Here is a 17,500-nt window from a genome sequence, read left to right as displayed (position 1 = left end):
AGGTCTATTTAGCCAACAATAACTAACAGTATCCATCAAACACAACGCCCACCTGCAGGAACAAGTTGACCTCCTCCAGCTTCTGTCGCACCTCCTGGCGGGCCTTCTCCTCAGCTTTGAGGCGGTGCTGCTCCGTCTGGCTCTGGTCCATCAGGCTGGACTCCATCTGGCGCCTCAGGCTCGATACCTCCTCCTCCAATTGCCTCTTACTTCTCTCCAGTCGCTCATTAGAGTGACTCAGGCTCTTCAGTGATGTCAGCTGCTCTTTCAACTCCACATTTACCTTCTCTAGCTGGCTGCAGCGAGATGCCTCCTTCTCCAGCTGCACCTGTAGATCACCTACCTGGGATATATAAGTAAGTGTTACTAAGTAAATCACCATATTATTATATGGAAATTAAAGTAAGAATGCAGATAAGAATGTGTGCCTAAATGTAAATAAAATGGACTTCTTGTAGACATGTATAGTTAAGTAAATCTTAACCATAAACCACAGTTCAGCATGAGACTGCCAAACCTTGTCTTTCATCCGTCCAATAGTGCCCTCAGTCTCCATCCTCATACTGCTCATTGGAGAGCCAAACTCAGCTCCACCACTGTCCTGCTCCCGCAGCTTCTTCTTTGCAGTCTTCAATAGACTCCGCACCCTTAATCACATATCAGAAAGGAAACACTTAATACGCAGAGAAACGCGCAATGTATTACAAACAAGCAAACTCAACAAACAATCATGGCCTGCTCAGAACTGATGATACAGTTTTGAATAATGGGTGAAATCAATGTACTCTGTCATACATTCTACACAATTAAAATGGAGAAAAATTACTTCATTTGCAGCTGCAGGGAACATTTACATTAAACCAACCTCTATACATGCCATACAAAACACCTCTATCTAAATATAATCTCATAAGGTGCTTCTGATGCTAAGCAGTCCACAATAAAACAAGGTAGCCTACATTAAAAAAATGAGAACTCAGGCAAAACCAGGCACGCATTTAAAAACAAGAAAGCAAACAAATAAAACAAAAACCCCTATACTAACACAAGGAGCCAACATATACAAGCAAACTGAAGAAAATTAAAATGTCAGCAGGGATGTGATCAGAAACCCCCAAAGCCAAAAAATTTCAGCCATGAAGTAATAAAGGTCTTGGTATAAATAAGTTGTGTGTCCAAATTCCCCCCAAAAACTGAAAAACAGATCACATCCTTGCGGCAGATATACAAAGTGGTACCCTGGAGTCAGGAATGATTGCGCTCTATGGGGTCCTGCAGGTGTCTACACAACGGGATGAGGTTCTGCCATAGGTGAGGAGGGTGTGAGGAGGTGGAGGAGGACGTAAGGTGTCACCTGTACATTTCTTTTTGAAGCTCAGTGTTTCTCTTCATCTCCTGGTCCAGCCGTGCATCCACGGCCTTCTTCTGCTCCATAACCTTCTTGGCCTTCTTCTTTTCTATTTCCATCTGGAACACAGGCCACACACTCATGTCTTCAAGCCCAAACTACAGGGTGATCTCACAATGCACATCCTCGTACATTGTCACTATTTCTGTCCATAGAGTGTCTTCACCTGGACTTTTCGATAAGATGGACAGATAGTAATGCACACATCCAAATATGCATATTCTGTTTCCATCTGTAAATTTAACATGACACATTTTTTACAGCCGTGGTCTAGATGCCTAAACACTTTGCTACTACTGCGGCTTTTTGTGCATCCACATAATGTCCTAAGCCATACTTTTCCCCCTACTTTGCATTCATATATTTCTCCTTCACAGGTTCTAGTGTTGAAATTGTGTATTTGCACAATGCACCATGTTCATATTTTATATCTTATTTTTCTTTCCATTGACTTGTTACTATTTACTGCAATGACTAAATTTCTACACCATGACTATTATTAATCCTTTTTTGACTTAGTAAGCCCTTAACCCACAATTATTGCACACTGCGCAATATTGCTCACATAATCTCTATAGGTGTTAAATTCCGCTGACCTTTTTTTCTTTCACATTTTTCATTCATTCATTCTTCATTCAAAGAAATGACAGTTTGACCAAACTGATAGTTTGAAGACTGAAACATTTTCTTTATCTCACTTTTAGTCACATTAGCACAATGAAATACTTTTTTTTTAAAACTTTTTTTGGCATCAGTTGGCCTTGTTAAATTGTATCGGGCTCATTCATTTCTTCATTTTTCCCTCTGTTATGCCTCGGTTGTTCAGCACCTTCTTTTGCATGCTCTACCGTCCTTTCTGCAAAAAACACCTTCGCATAAATGAAAATGTATGACAGTTTTGGTCAAAACAAGTACATACTGCGATATAGGGCAAATCCTCCTGTGGCAACTCCTCAAAGTTTACCCTCAAAATGTCCCAACTTTTAAAACCCTCCACTCATAGTCAAACTGTGATCAAAACATCACTGATAGCACCTATTATTTATTTTTTGAGTGAATCATCACAGGCACCTGGGTGTTGAGCTCTCCCTTCTCCTTTTCCAGCTCCGCCAGGCGCAGACCTAGCTTGGAGCGGCTCTTCAGCTCCTCTTCCCACAGGGCTTGAGAGTCTTGTGCTGTATGGGATAGCATACTTTGCTTCTGTACCTGAGGAAAAAGGAAGACAGAGGCTGGAAACTGGTCTATAATTATAGATGTACCAATCGATTGGCCAGTGACTGGAATCGGCCAGTGTTCAGTTTGCTCAGTTCTGTGCTGGTAAAATGCCAGCGTGGAAGTTCTTAACTGTGAGTGAAAAAAAAACAAAACAAAACAAAACAAAACAAACAAACAAAAAAAAAACAACACATGTATAGCACATGTATACTGTCCACATAACATACCTTGTTACCATTCTAAACTGGACCAAACACCCATTATAGCCTAATGCCCCTGTTAGTCTTTATCATTTGATTCTTTCCCATGCTCTGTGTAACTGTTTCTGCACTGTTTTACTCCTTTTACTGTCAATTTCTGTTCATTACATTACATGCATACAGTGGCTTTTCGAAATGAACCTCCGACTTCCGCGTTCACAAGAAAGAATGAAATGAATACTATGGTACACAGAGAATTTGATGCTCAGCTACATTACATTAAAGCCTTACTGTGCAACTTTCTAACTATCAATTAGATTTCACTTTAATTCCTTCAGCTTCTGGTCAGTCGTTGTAGAGTCACAGACAGTTTAGGGATTTTGGTAGAGTGACATAGGTTCTCAAAAAGTTCCTGTGCAAAGATGAGGAGTGGGTAACAACATAACGCCCGCCAAGACACAAGAAAATATGTATTCAACCAGCGAACCACTGGTCATGCCCAATCAGGTCCGTTTCTACAGCTTATAAAATTGTAACCCTTGGGTCTACTGAAACAGGCAAAGATGTATTTTATTGCTTATACACTCACCTTTTTTTATTTTGATAGGTGACATTAAGCTTATATCTATAATAAAAAAGTACAGTTTTGTTTTAAAGTTTTGTTTAAAATATTGGCTGTCAAACTGCTCTCATTTGCATTTGCCCAAAATTACACATTTTTGTGGCCAACTTAAGACCACCTTTGTAAGATGTACTCTGAAACAAGCGGAAAATAAAACAATGGTGCAATAAGACCAAATATCAGCTTGGTACAATGATCAAATTTCATGAGCTGCCAGATAAACAAGCATAGTTTGAACCTCAGATGGGTCTTTTTTTTATGAAAGAAATAAAATATCACTCACCTCTCGATTCAGTTGGTCTTCTAAAGTCATCTTGCTACTTTGCAGATTTGTAACCAAATCCTCCAAACGACCTCTGACCTGAGGAATTTACAAAATGTGCATCATGTATGAGAAGCTTTGTTTTATCTGGTTTCAAATCCGTCACCATTTGGGATGGTTATGGTAAGAGCTTCAATTTAATGGTCAATTCATACTTCTGCATCAAAATACCACTACGATGTCAGTGTCTGCAGCTCCAGAGTAGCCCACCGAGACCCCGTTGAATATGATGTGTACCTCTCCAAAAAATGAACTGGGTGTATAAATGCTCACATCAGCATAGGCCACGATGGCGTGGCTATGATTTCAAAGCAGAAGTATCATTTAACCTTAAAGCTGTGGCCACAATGATCCGTCACTGTATGGATAGAAATTTGATGTAAACTGTCTGTCCAGATGTTTGTTTTTGAATTCCACACCAAGGATTTACGACAACAGGAAAAAAAACACAGTAGATGTTGGCTAAACAGATGATCACATCTCCATCAGTTTTAAAAGGTTCTCTGATGATCAAATGCAATGGAGATGAATGTGTCATAATTAAATGGACACTCTACACTGAAAAACTAAATAAAACAGAACAGACAGGTACAATGGATCAGTGTGGCCACAACCAAATTTCTTACAATGTTTTGGTTTTGGATTTTCACCATTTTGGGAAGCAACAGAAGATACTTCAATCTAGAGTAAGTAATGTGACATGCATCATGCAGCTCTACATACAAAGGAGAAGAAGACCCAGCATACCAAGATCCCGCTTGAGGAAAAAAAACATGGTGTTCTAACCAAAGAAAGCAACCCAAACCCTTGATTTAAAAAAACAAACAAACAAACAAACAAAAAAACTATATATATCTTAGAATTGCTAGTCCAGCAGCTTGTAAAGATTGCCCAATTGTATTTTTGAAAAAACACAGAGGTCAACCCACACAGAGACTAAGCCTATATCCACAATACCAACCCCTCCTCCAGGTGAAGAGTCTGATGGCTGAAAAAAGATTTAATATCTTTTAACATATCAACAATGAATGTGAGAAGTCCCCTATTTGGCATAATGATAAATAGATATGACTAAGTACATTTATACTGATGCATTTTGCTTTGCCAGTTGTTCAAAAAAGTAGATCTGATGCCACTGATATCCTGTGTAAACTAACTGAAGACTGTGAACAGAAGACAGGGTTAGAATTGCTCTTGGTTAGTATCACTCACCATGGCAGCCTCCTGAGCCCCTTTCTGTAGTGCGTCAATTTTGTTGGACTGTTGCTTTGCAGTAGCCTCCAGCCTGGCATTCTCGATCTCCAGCCTAGCATGACATTATACTGACAGTCCGTATCACAAGCATACATAGATCTATGTAGAGTATAAGGCAAGACATTCATTCAATACCCTAAGCATACATAAACTGCAATTATACTCTTGTTTTCCCATTGCTGAACAATGTATAATTGTATGGGTATATATGTGTATGGCTACCTCTGCACAGCCTCCTCCAGCTGTTTGATTGTTGTGTCTGAGCCTGTTGAGGCTGACAGTGCCTCCTGGAGTTTCTGAGCAGCAGAGGTGAGCTCCCTTTCTCTCTCATCCAGACTGCTCTTCAGACTATTAATACGCCTCTCAGCCTGAACGTATAGCTCCTCACTTTCCTCCAGCTACATAACACAGACAGACCACCAACCACATCAGAGAGGTTAACCATGGATCTCAATTGTCAGCTGATAGAAACCAAGAAGGTAACAATTAATGCCATGAGCTCTGTCACTTACAGGTTTGGGAAAAAAAACTCTATTAGTAAAAACTATTCATGAGTAATTCAATTTCAGAACAGCTTGCTTAACTAAAACTTATCTTCCAAGTACCCGTTATAATAACAGCATGCAGCCACAGGGTGGCACTGTCTGATTCTTTTACCTTCCCTTTGAGTCTCTCCATGTCCTTAAGGAGTCGGGTCTTCTCTTCCTCCAGGTCATTGCGGTATCGTGTGTTGACCTCTAGGGATGCTTCGCTCATTGAGAGCCTCTTCAATGAGTCTGCAAGTTCCTGCTGCAACTGCCTCAAACCAGTCTGTGCTCACACAGATTTCACACATAGCACATCTTAGTTAGACAGTGTGAGAGATCCTGAACTCTGGGATGTGGCATATGGAGGAGAGACTAAAAGTGGGGCTGGAGGAAGACGTTGTGTAATCCTCTTACCCTCCTCTATTCTAGTCTTACCTCTCTTTCGTTCTTCTCCTCTTCCAACTTGTACACTTGGTCTCGGAGGTCAGCTGCCTTGCTGGCCAGGTCCTTGTTCCTTTCTTCTACTAGCTGCACCCTTGCCTCGCAGTCAGAGCGAAGCTTGGACAGAATGTCGCTGAAGCGCTCTTGGGCATCTGTCACAGCGCGCTCCTTTGCCACGCCTTTGTTTTGGGCCTCTTCTAGCTGCTGACGCAAAAGCATGCCCTCACTCTGGGCTTGGGCTAGCCGCTCCTGTGTGGCCTCATGGCGTGCTCCGGCCCGGCCAACCAGCTCCTTCTCGGCCTGCAGGGATGTTTCCAGCTCTTTGACACGTGCAGTTGCCTGGTCTTTCTCCCGCTGCAGAACGTCCAGCAGAAGGCCCTTCTCTGTCAGCTGCAGTGTGGCCCGATGAACCTCATTTTCCATGCTGTTTGCACGCGCCTCTGCCTTTGCAAGCTTCTGGGACAAGCCGTTGACGGCCTCGCGCTGACTGGAGGTTTCACCTGTGGAGAAGATGCTCAAATGCCTAATTGGTTTGACTTTCATTGAGTGCCTCATTATTTCTTTTTTAATCCCAGAGAGTCAGTTTACCACTCTTGGAAATTATTTATTGATGGTTTGTGGTGGTAAAATGCCTTTTAGTACACACAGAATAGCTTTTTCTGATGTAATATTGTGTGGTGCACTCTAAGGTACATTTCAATTAACTGCAGTAATATAAAAATTAAGTACTGAATATTAATGTGGTCTGGGGCAACTGCATCTTCACACCTTTGTAAACCTGGCACTACGTTGTAATTCCAAATTATGTTACTCCAATTACTCCACAAAACCAAGAATTTACTTGCATTTGGTGGGTAAAAGGTGTTAATTTTAGACCCTGAGACTATATATGGTAAAAGTATTGCACTGTCTTATCCAGTGATTCCCACCATTGCTCACCTGAGTGTTTGTCTTTAAGACGCTGGTTTTCCTCCTTCTCCCTGAGCAGGGCTTTTTCTGTGTCTGCATGGGCTGCCTGGCAGCGCTCAGCTTCCTGCACGGCCCCAGCCAGACGGTTTCGAGTTGACTCAGCCTCTGCTTCCAGTGTCTCACGAGTCTGACGCTCGTTCTCCAGACTGGTCGTGGCTAGGGCCAACTCAGACTTCAGGGTGCTTAGCTGACTGTTGTACTGGAAGACAGTTTGGGCCAGGGCCTCACTGTTGAGTTTGAGGTCTCGACGAGCATCTTCTAGCTGCTCCTTGAGGGTCTCGTTTTCCTCCGCAAGGTGGCTCTCCTTGAGGCTACTACTAGCACGGAAACGCTCAAGCTCTGTCCTGAGGATGCCTAGCTCCTCCTGCAAGCTAGCAGTTTGTTGGAGCAGCTCCTTTTCTCTGTCACTGGCCTCAGTGAGTTGAGACAAGGCCTTTAGACAACAAGACAAAAAATTACTTTTTTGTTCCGTGTGTTCCATACACTTTATGCTGGTAGTCATCCTAGATTCTATTAGCAATTACCATTTAGCAATTCTGTCTCAATAAGAAAACTGGGACTGAGCAACAATATTTTTCACATTCTTATACAAAAATGTTTATACAATTTCAAAAAATTTTTAAATTTCTAATTTCTTTTATAAATTAGCAAAGTATTTTTTCTGTACATTTCTAAACATACCAGAACTGTACATCCAAATCAATATGTGTAAACTGTTACAAAAAATCATAATGATAAACAATATCTTCCAGATAATCAAACTGTGAGGACTACCTCATTGCTCTTGCTGATGTTTCTCCTGTTCTCCTCCTCCATCTCCTGCTGTTTGCGGAGGTGGCTGTTGAGCAGGTTCTCCTGCAGGGTCCGTGCACTACGCTCCTGAGCCAGCAGTCTCTGGGTCTCACTGTGGTCATCCTCTAGCTAAGCAGTTGATATATAACCCAATGTAGTATTTATATGTGCAATTACAAACAAAATGTTACATCCCTCGTCACATTACCATAAATTACTAGAATACTTTATAAAATGATTACTTTTGCCTGTTGATAAAGAAAGACCTCTGTAACTATGAAGTCATGTGTTCAAAATTAATTTGTCTTGCCTGAGCTTGACTCAATGAACTTTAATGAACTTGACTTAACACATAAAAACAGAACAGCACCATAAAATCAAAGTGCATATAAGTTGGAAATAAAGGTGTACCTGTTTCATGTTGTTGACCAGTGTTCTCATCTCCAGCTCCAGATTCCTGAGGGTGAGCTCCACCCTCTGTCTTTCCTTGACCTCCAGCTGCTGCTGCTCCTCTGTTCTTTTTAGCTTTTCCCTGGTGGTGTTGTACATCATGGTGGCATTGCGGCGATTCTCCTGTTCCTGTTTCAGCTGAAATCTATACAAAATGCAGGATAACAGAAATCAGTACAAAATCTCATATTTTACTGTCTCTTCATGGTTCTCACTTCTTGAGTCTGCCAGACTGGCTAATTATACCCCTTATTCAACACAACTGCATCATGGTCTGCATTATAATCTTTGTGCATGCATCTATAAGTAAATAAATGACAAAAGAAATAAGCATGCATGAGGCAGAGAAAATATTGAAAGAGAGGCCAAGACCAGGCAAGAGAAAGCCCGGAGGGTAAAAAAGACCTACTGACTACAGAGCACTGAAGCTTTCAAAAATAACAAAGCAGATTGAGAAATAGCTCTCACTTGAGGTTAGTGACTTCAGTCTGCAACTCCAGTTGGTTCCGCTCCAGAGCAGACTTGACATCTTTAATTTCCTCCAGAAAGCGCTTCAGCTCAGTCTTCTCCAATTCCAGCTGGCTCACCTTGTCTGCCAGGTGCCCATGACGGCTCCTTGCCTTTTGGATGGAGCGCTCATACTCATGAAAAATGTTCTGTAGCTTCAACATGCTTCTGGAGTCTGAGGGATAAGATATGGAAGAATCAGTAAGGGAGCCCTCTGGGTCAGAGCACTCAAAGTACATATAGTTTTTCACATTAACTTCTGAGGAACAAGTACGTGAAAAGCCTTTCAGATCGGACCTAGAATTTCATCATGTTGGGCAATGCCATTTAGTGCCACTAAGTTTTAGAGTCAGAGGGCATCTGGAGAGTCCAAGGGCCACTGAGTAAAATATGAGTATATCAAGTAAACAGATATTTAGGCGCAAACCATACAATATCACAACCAATTTAGGCTGGCTTTCTGTTTTGTGGGGTCTAGTCCCACAAGGCCAGACCTATGGGACTTGTCCACTCTGTTTGACATGTTCAATCCCTTGTCATTCAGTCTTGTAATGTGCTAGCGCATGTTGTTGCCTCATCCTAAAGTGTGTTTAGTATTTCAGTGCAAGATGGGATTTAGTAGCTTGGCAAATATGAGATGTCCTGCAATATTTAGTCATGTAATACCCTTCTGGCCTAACTCAATGGGAGTGCCTAAATTTGAACTGCCCAAAACAAACTGATAGAGGTGAGCCTTTTGTCTTAAATTTGTTATCTGAAAAAGAACATGAATGATATGAAATTCATCACTTATGAATGTAGTACACAACAGGCAACTTAGAAATGGACCTATTTTCGATTAGCAGTGTCCAGACCAGAATGATGATTATCTTTGTAAGCTATACCAACTGCTAATGTTTCTGTTTTAGATCTTTTTCTTTTCCTATTAAATGACAAGCAGGATAACATTAGATAGTTAGCTTCCCTGTTATAAATAAAACAACACCAGAAAAACAATGTAAATAGCAAATCCAGGATTTCAAATAGAGTGAATGTGTTTTAGGGTGTAGCTGTCCTTCAATTAGCAGGTAAAATGTTCAGGTACTCTGATGGCCTGATAACATCATATCACTGTTACATCACTGAAAACTGACAAGTGGGGAAACCATTCATGTCAACCTGCTAGAGGTAATAAACAATTTAAACAAAAAATGTTATGCCATAACATTGGCAGCAGCCTTTTTTTCTTCTTATAGAAATCAGAATTTCAATCAGCTCAATCATTACCTAAAGTGGCAGAGTCCAGCTTCTGGATGAGCACAGAGGCATGCCGGTAGCCTGAAGTGGGAGAATCTATGTCATCTGTAGCTGTGTCCGAGGACTGGGTGAGCTCATCAAAGTCCTCCGCCATCTCCATTTGCCCAGGGTTTTGAATCTATACACAGATCAATTAATTTTTCTCATGATGTTGTTTTTCATACTGTATACTATATGTCAACAAGTCATTCTTTATCCATGAAAATAGACAAAATATAGGAAGGAGGTTGTCCCCTACAATGCTGTTAACAAATCACACGTGATGTCAAGCAGGTGATGTTAAAAGGTGATGTGGTGTCATATGTCAGTTTATGACTATTTGACTAGCTATGCCACATTTTACATTATTGTATCAATCTTACTTCATGTATGCCTGACGAAGGTCTGACTGTAATGCTGCTGTTCTTTTGTGAATAAAATTTGAAGGTTTTGCTAGTTACAGCAGCGTGATGACTACCTTTATATCATTACAGGATCATTTTTTTGCTGCTGGTCAGACTAAGGAAGCAATCTGAAGACATCACTTTGGGTGTCATAGGCCTTTGTCATTAGTTTGAACACAATCTAAATGAAATGATTTACGAAAAATAAATGACTGATTAATCAACAATGAAAACATTCATTACTTGCAGCTCTTATCTTAGGAACTCGATGACTGCACAATTTAACTCTGTGATGCTTTAGTAGGGTGAACTTTTTATTAAAACCCTCCTTCACTTCTTTTTCTGCTTACGGTTGTTGAATTCATGCAATTCTAGGGTGCTGCAGCTCTTGTGTGTTAGAAGTGTTCTGTAAACTAATGCAGTTTTCTGTATTACAACACAACAGCTTCACCTCAACAAAGCCAAATCAGCTGTTAATTCCGAAAGGCTAGAACTACTTTTTCTCTTTAGCATATTTACTCTTGCTCGTATTTTCATAATCAATGACTTGATCATTTGGCAAGATAATTGGCAGCATACTTGATCATTAAAATAATTGATAGTTGCAGAATTAAAACATATTATATATATTTAATGTCAGGGGAAGTACAAATTACAACAGGCAAACTAATTATAATTTAACGGAGGAAGGTTACTGGTGGAATGGCATCGCCAGGGTTTTACCTCGTCTCTCTCCTGAGCTCCAGATGGCAGCCTACAGCAGTCCACACAAACACAGGCAGGAGAAACAGGAATTATTTGGGAAATTGTTACATTCTGAAGTTCATTATACCACAGTCATTTCTAATATCCCATTTTGACTGGTCGAGAGGCATTACGATGTTTTCATATACACATAATTCTGTCTTGTTTTTCTTCAGTACATGTAAATAAACTGACAAATAGTGACCGTTAATCCATCAAACTGTACCAGCTGATATACGGCGACAGTTAGATAGATTTAAGTATTTTTCTTTGTGGAAAAAAATGGAATAAAGAAAATAATGACACTGTGGTATAATTGTAATAATACACTGGAGGATGTGCTATACCATGTGATGTTGGCATTTGGCCACAGCAAACCAGTGCCAATGTTGCTCGGTATAGCTGTCCTTCTAATGTATTACAGTTAAAATGTCTTTAAGCTGAGGAGGGAGAGTCACTTAAAGTGTGATGGTATAATGCAGTATACTATTCCAGTTGTTGTAGGGGTTAGTCATGCAAACATGTTAAGAGAAAGTGAGTCAAACTCAAGTTAACAAGAAGCCTTGATTATTTCCCACCACCAAAAGTGTAAGTGTTAAGGCTGATTTATGATTCTGTGTCGAAGTATTGCTATAGCTGCATCTAATGACGTTTTATTTGCCTACAGCCATGTGATAGTAGTATAATCATGGACCTCTGATTCATGGCAAATCAAGTGTATTTCTGGATGGTTCCCCATGGTTCCCCAGCAATAGCTCTATGCATTCACCGATGTCATCATGTCAACAGTAGAGTTTGTTTATGTTGGTGAAGCATAGTAAACTGAAATTATTTTCCGTTGTCACTGCACTCTAAGAAACTGAGTACGAAGAATTAAGATACAAATAACCTTGTGGCTCTTGTATATTTACTGAAAAAAATCCTAGAAGAGTGAACTCAGTGGAGTGCAGACCTCTGCCAGGTGTATTTCCCCTTTTCGGGTTTCCAGGACACCAGATGGACCGATCACAATTCTTGCGGTATTAAATTTTTGGACACATGCATTTAAGGAGTGGCAGCAGCCACTGTGGGCAGTAGAGCCACCTACAGCATAGCTATGGTGGCATTTTGACACAGAACCATAAACCGGCCTTTAGTGAGAAAAATGTGACATTGATTAAAAAACAAAAAAAAGTGGCATACTGCATATATACCTTCCTTCATCGTCCGACATCTCACTTAAAGTGCTATCGTCAAACACAGAGAGAGGGTCTCCGTTAACATGGGTGTTGGTCTGAGGGGCTCTATTGCACTGGGCCCCTCTGACCAGCTCCAGCTGTGAGGTCCCCTCTACAGATACAGCTTGCCCCTCCTGCTTGTTGTTATTGTAGTTCTGCTGGAGTGGAAGGTGTAACTGCACCGGGGCCCTGTTGGTGCTATGGAAAGCAATATACCTAGTGGTGAACGGCAAACTCAGTGACATGGTACATCTACATGTGGCTGCCCAGGATGAAAATATTCAAGCAGGGGCTCAGAAAAAGGAAGTAAGAAATCAACATTTTGACTGGAGTCTTTCTGTTAAAGTGATTCTTGCCCATATAATGGTATTTGCCCCTCCATGCAAGTGTCCACCAAATTTGGTCCATTAAATCTGCCACTGCCTCACCACATTTGTGGGACTGGAGTGCCACTGCGTGGTGACACAGCAGCAGTGCTACGGCAGGAAACAGTTTCATCATTTTGGAAACCAGCTGGTTGAAAAGAGCACTCAAAGTGAAACCAAAATAAACGTGTTCTTCTGCATCTTTTAAAACATTTTTTCAGGTTTGTATCACCTCTCAAAATTGTGTTGTTTTCTGGTCTATATCTATTTAATTCATTTTGAAGCAGTACAATCCCAGTGAAGCTCTTGTTCTTGCGATAGTGAAGGAAATAATGGACCAGACTTGGTGGATGTAACATATACACATGGAGGAGAAAATACCACTATGTAGGTAAGAATCCAAACTATCACTTTAAATGCGTCCTGCTTCATCAATAACCTTTATTTAATGAGCATTTACCAAAATAGCATTATTTCAGCTTTACGGAATAAATAAAAGCATTAAATTAAAAAAATAAGGTGCTGTATAGCGGTATGTGTGGTTGACTGACATTATCTAGTTTCTCATATCAGAACTCAGACGACATGGAACATAAGTTTGACAAGCTTTGAAAACAGTCAATAATGACCTGGTGTACAAGTAGGACTTGTAAAACTAAACAATGCATACCTTTTTGGACTTCTAGACCCCAGTTTTTGGGTAATGAGGTCAATGGCAGCAAGCTGCTGTTCCCTTTGAGTTGCTCCCTTTCCACTCGACAGCTCTTTTGGACATCCTAAACTGGTCTCAGGTTTCTCAGCTTCCACTCCTTCTGCTTCTGTTTCACCATCATCCAAGGAAGCACTGCACGTTTGCACCTCCAGTACAGTCTTCATCCTCTCTTTGCCAACCTGAAAAGACAAGGGTTTGATAATTAATGCTAAGGAATTCATTTGAAGTGATGACAGGTTGGGGAAAGCCTTTTAAGATGTGCTTCAGAGGAGATACCTGTATACTTTGTCATATATAATTCAGTGTGTCACCCCTCCCTCGGGAGACCTAACACCTTAGGGTGGTTACTCTGCAAAATGGTATTTGCATTTATTTACAGGTCATGTGTGCACTATGTCCATGCATTTAGTGCTCACTATAATCAACATTCTCAAAAATAGCACTGGATTAAACTTGAAATATCAGTGTGTGAAGACCATATATATACCATTACTATTGACACAACAGACTTTTAGACTGCAACATGAATGACAGCATTCCCAAACTAGAATTAGCAGAAAGTAGAACTTGGAGAACTAAGACTTCTCAGTGTCATACTGACACAGAAACCTGGAGTTTCTCCAATGACTGGATGAACTAAACCCCAACTTTATTAGCCTAATTTATCTGTTATTCAGCTAGGTGCTGAAAATGAGCTTTAAGTTAGAGCAATATTATCAATTAATCAATGTTCCCCAATAAGGATCAAACTGTAATAAGGTAGAGAAAGAAGTTATGTCAAAGCAGAAATTCATTATTCATTAATATTAGCATGCATAAAAACAAAATCCAATACAGAAATGACCACATCATCAAAACCAGCATCTTCTTTTCAGGGTAAAGAGGAGTATAGCACACCACCTTAAAACCACATCAGTTAGAGTTTACAGTATGCAACAGAACCAACCCAACATAAATCTACATGCAAAGACCATGCATGAAAAGATGCAATATGTCACTTTGGAAGAAAATGAAAGAACATTTTCTGAGGTTTTGAAGTGTAACACAGAACACCAAATTTTTCAGCATTTCAGCTGTGGATTTCAATAGAAGCCCAGAGGCTTGTTGAGTTTGCTAATCTTAGCCTATTAACCATAAAAACAATTAAAGTTAGTTTTCTTATGTAATGTCTTTCAGATTGGTTAAAGAGACAGACTGTGATGGAAAACAGAATAAATGATGTTGCCAATGGTAGCACAAGGAGAAATAGAAAAAAGAACATGCAAAGCTAACTTTTCTACATGAAATGAACCTTTGAGAAAAAATGGTGTTCTGACATGAAAAAAAAAATGGTTTGGCCCTTTGCCCACACTGAAAGATAATGAAATGGGAAAAAAATTAAGAGAAAGGCAATCTAGAAGGGACTATGGAAGGAAGGGGCGGCCATCGTCTACCTCTTTCTGGAGTTGGGCCTTCTCTTTTTCCAAGTCCAGGAACACAACCTTCAGCATTCCTACCTCATGCTTAAACCTTTGCATGTCCTCTTCAAGCTCTTCATCTGAAACACCAGGAGTAGCTGCAGAACGTATGCTTAGCGAGGGATGCTGAGACTGAGAGAAATCTTCAGGATCCTCTTCTGAGATTGTATGGTTCTTCTCAGCTTCATCTAGATCAGCAGTGTTACCGTCTAAGTTAAGCTCCATATGTTTGGTCTCATTATTCAAGGCTGAGTTACAGCTGACAATGTCAGAAATAGGTTTATCATAGCCATTAGTGGAAGCCTTGGTAGCATGATCTATGTTACAGTCTCTCTGTGAAGTGGAACTTCCTGCAACCAAATGTGGTGATGGAAACCTGTACTCCTCCTGAACACAATCACTGAGGGGATCTTGGTCTTGAGTCTCATCACACTGGGGTGCACAGTCTTGGATCCTGTCCTCGCAGTGGGAGTTCTCAGCTGACTCAGTGATGGAGTCTTCCAGTCCTGACTCCCTTTGCTCCAGTATGGGGAGGAGGACTGTACTCCTTGCCCTGGCAGTGGGTCGTACAATGGGTTCCCCCTCTTCCTCATCACTCGATGCTTCTGCAGAGGGAGATTCACCCTTGGCCTGCTCTTCTTCTGTGATGTCTGCTGCAGCACATCTGTTTGAGTGAGGTAACTCTCCAAACTTCTCCTTCAGCTCACTCGCTACGTTCTTGAATGTGGATTTTACGTCCCTTTTCTCCAACTCTACCCAGAGGCTTTCATATCGTTTCTCCCACAAGATGGCTTCACCCAATTCATCTCCTTCCTTAGGACTAGGTTCATCTCTTAGCTCATCATTTTTTTCTTCACTCTTGGGACTCTCAAGACCAGAATAGCGTGGGTTATTTAGGTCTACATCAGATGTATCTAAATCCTCATCTCTCTCCTTTGATGGCATGAGCAGATGAAGAAATACACAAAGAAACAGGACAAAACAGATGCAGACACCACATTTTGACTTTTCAAAATCTAGACAAAAACATTAAAATGAGGATTGAATACACTGTATTACAGTATTACATCCTAATTATGAGAAACAAGGAAATAAATATTTCACTTTCTACAGGGAAAATCATCCCTCAAGTGTAAAATAATTTCAGTTTTTACTATCATTTTTTATTTAACCAAAACTTAACACAATTTTTCACACACAAAAACAAGCACACATTTTGTTTACAAATTTTCACTGTATTTGGTTCAATGAACAGTACACAAAGGGAATCTCAGGATTTCAGGATTGCCTGTGTAAGACAGACCTAGCAAAATACAGATTTCAGAAACTATATTATTTCATTTAACATGAATATTCTTTGTTCTGTTTTAATTCTGTTATATTTTTGTAAACATAAGTTCACTGTCAAACATGCCAACTGAATATCTGGACTGACTTGTCCTGTAAGTGGCTGAGTGCAGGAGTGCTGAATGCTATGCAGCGTGGGACAAAATGGACTTAAGGGTGAGAAATAAAGGAGAACTGAGGTGGGAGAAGGTATTTTCTGATGACTTACCTTTTGTTGTTCTTGTTCAGGCTCTATGTTACTCTCATTTTCTTGTACCACTGGTGAAGGCTCATGCACAGAAGAACCTAAAGAGGAGATAGAGTTGTTATCCAGTGCAGAAATACTGTGTACTTGAATAAACCTGCTTAAAGGGTAACTCAACTCCAGTTTCCAGTGCATGTAGATAGATACAGATGGATATAGATATAGATGTATGCTAGATAAATAATTCTGAGGTGAGACTTGGGCTTATATTACATGTGAAATGTTTTCATGCAACCAAGTTTTTCCATCCAATGAAAATCATGAACTGGGCTTTGTGTGCTGTTTGCTCACTCTGTAACATGTGGAGTGTTCCATATGGGTTTGGTGACAGCAACAATACTTTACCTGCTCTCACAACTGCCTGATTCTCAGCTGTATCTGGCAGCTGATGGTCAGTTTTAACTGGACTAGAAGAGGGGGTCAAATTGTCTGAATCCCAATCTGATTCTGAGTAGGAGACAGTAAAAGACAGACAGAGAGAGAATTAGTGTGGATTACTGTATGAATTACTGTGGCTACAGCCTGTGTGCAAATACCAATGTTTCTTACCTTATTATAAAAAAAGTAAATAATTAAAATATGGAAGGTCTAAATGTGTGTTCAGACCAGACAAAAAAATTGCAGCCATATTTGTGCAAGTCCGCAGTGCAAAAACTTGCTGCACATGTGGTCTGAAACAGTCATGGTTTCTTACCTTCTTCACTCTGTGGTTTCTGAGGTACCATCTTCCTTGTGCGGGGTTGTGGATGGGGCAGGAGTTGAGGAGGAGAACAAGATGTTAGAGTAGCAGGACTGGGTAGTGCTGTCATTCCTTTGTCTGGACTGATGCTCTTCTTGGGTGTTAGGGGTGCTGCTGCAGGCATTTCCTGTTCCTGCTCCTGAACACATGGAGTAGCTGATTCTACCAGCTCCTCAAGTCCAGAGGAGGCCATTCTGCAGCCAGGGAGGGTTCTCCTACTGGTGGTACTGGCTGAATCCCAGTCTGAGGTATCTGCAGCAGTAACACAATTAGAGGCTTTATAAGTCCC

At 40.6% G+C, this 17,500-nt stretch overlaps 1 protein-coding gene across 1 annotated transcript in view; it reads right to left on the bottom strand.

Annotated features, from left to right (window-relative positions):
- Positions 1–17,500, bottom strand: part of ankrd26 (ankyrin repeat domain containing 26) — a 37,015-nt gene that overhangs the window by 7,888 nt on the left and 11,627 nt on the right. Inside the window, exons 21-41 of the mRNA XM_030054751.1 lie at positions 17,167–17,463; positions 16,818–16,919; positions 16,437–16,513; positions 13,383–13,603; positions 12,324–12,545; positions 11,110–11,140; positions 9,974–10,121; positions 8,669–8,882; positions 8,162–8,345; positions 7,733–7,879; positions 6,929–7,391; positions 5,984–6,489; positions 5,679–5,831; positions 5,244–5,419; positions 4,980–5,073; positions 4,729–4,755; positions 3,729–3,806; positions 2,480–2,614; positions 1,355–1,467; positions 518–647; positions 53–343 (exon numbers count right to left, since the gene is read on the bottom strand). Of these exons, the coding sequence (XP_029910611.1) occupies positions 53–343; positions 518–647; positions 1,355–1,467; positions 2,480–2,614; positions 3,729–3,806; positions 4,729–4,755; positions 4,980–5,073; positions 5,244–5,419; positions 5,679–5,831; positions 5,984–6,489; positions 6,929–7,391; positions 7,733–7,879; positions 8,162–8,345; positions 8,669–8,882; positions 9,974–10,121; positions 11,110–11,140; positions 12,324–12,545; positions 13,383–13,603; positions 16,437–16,513; positions 16,818–16,919; positions 17,167–17,463 (3,809 nt within the window). The remainder of the gene's footprint in view (positions 1–52; positions 344–517; positions 648–1,354; positions 1,468–2,479; positions 2,615–3,728; positions 3,807–4,728; positions 4,756–4,979; positions 5,074–5,243; positions 5,420–5,678; positions 5,832–5,983; positions 6,490–6,928; positions 7,392–7,732; positions 7,880–8,161; positions 8,346–8,668; positions 8,883–9,973; positions 10,122–11,109; positions 11,141–12,323; positions 12,546–13,382; positions 13,604–16,436; positions 16,514–16,817; positions 16,920–17,166; positions 17,464–17,500) is intronic.

Source organism: Myripristis murdjan, chromosome 6, assembly GCF_902150065.1.
Source record: "Myripristis murdjan chromosome 6, fMyrMur1.1, whole genome shotgun sequence".
Taxonomy (NCBI): domain Eukaryota; kingdom Metazoa; phylum Chordata; class Actinopteri; order Holocentriformes; family Holocentridae; genus Myripristis; species Myripristis murdjan.
Note: the sequence above shows the minus strand (reverse complement) of the source record. Positions and strands in the feature narration are given on the sequence as shown.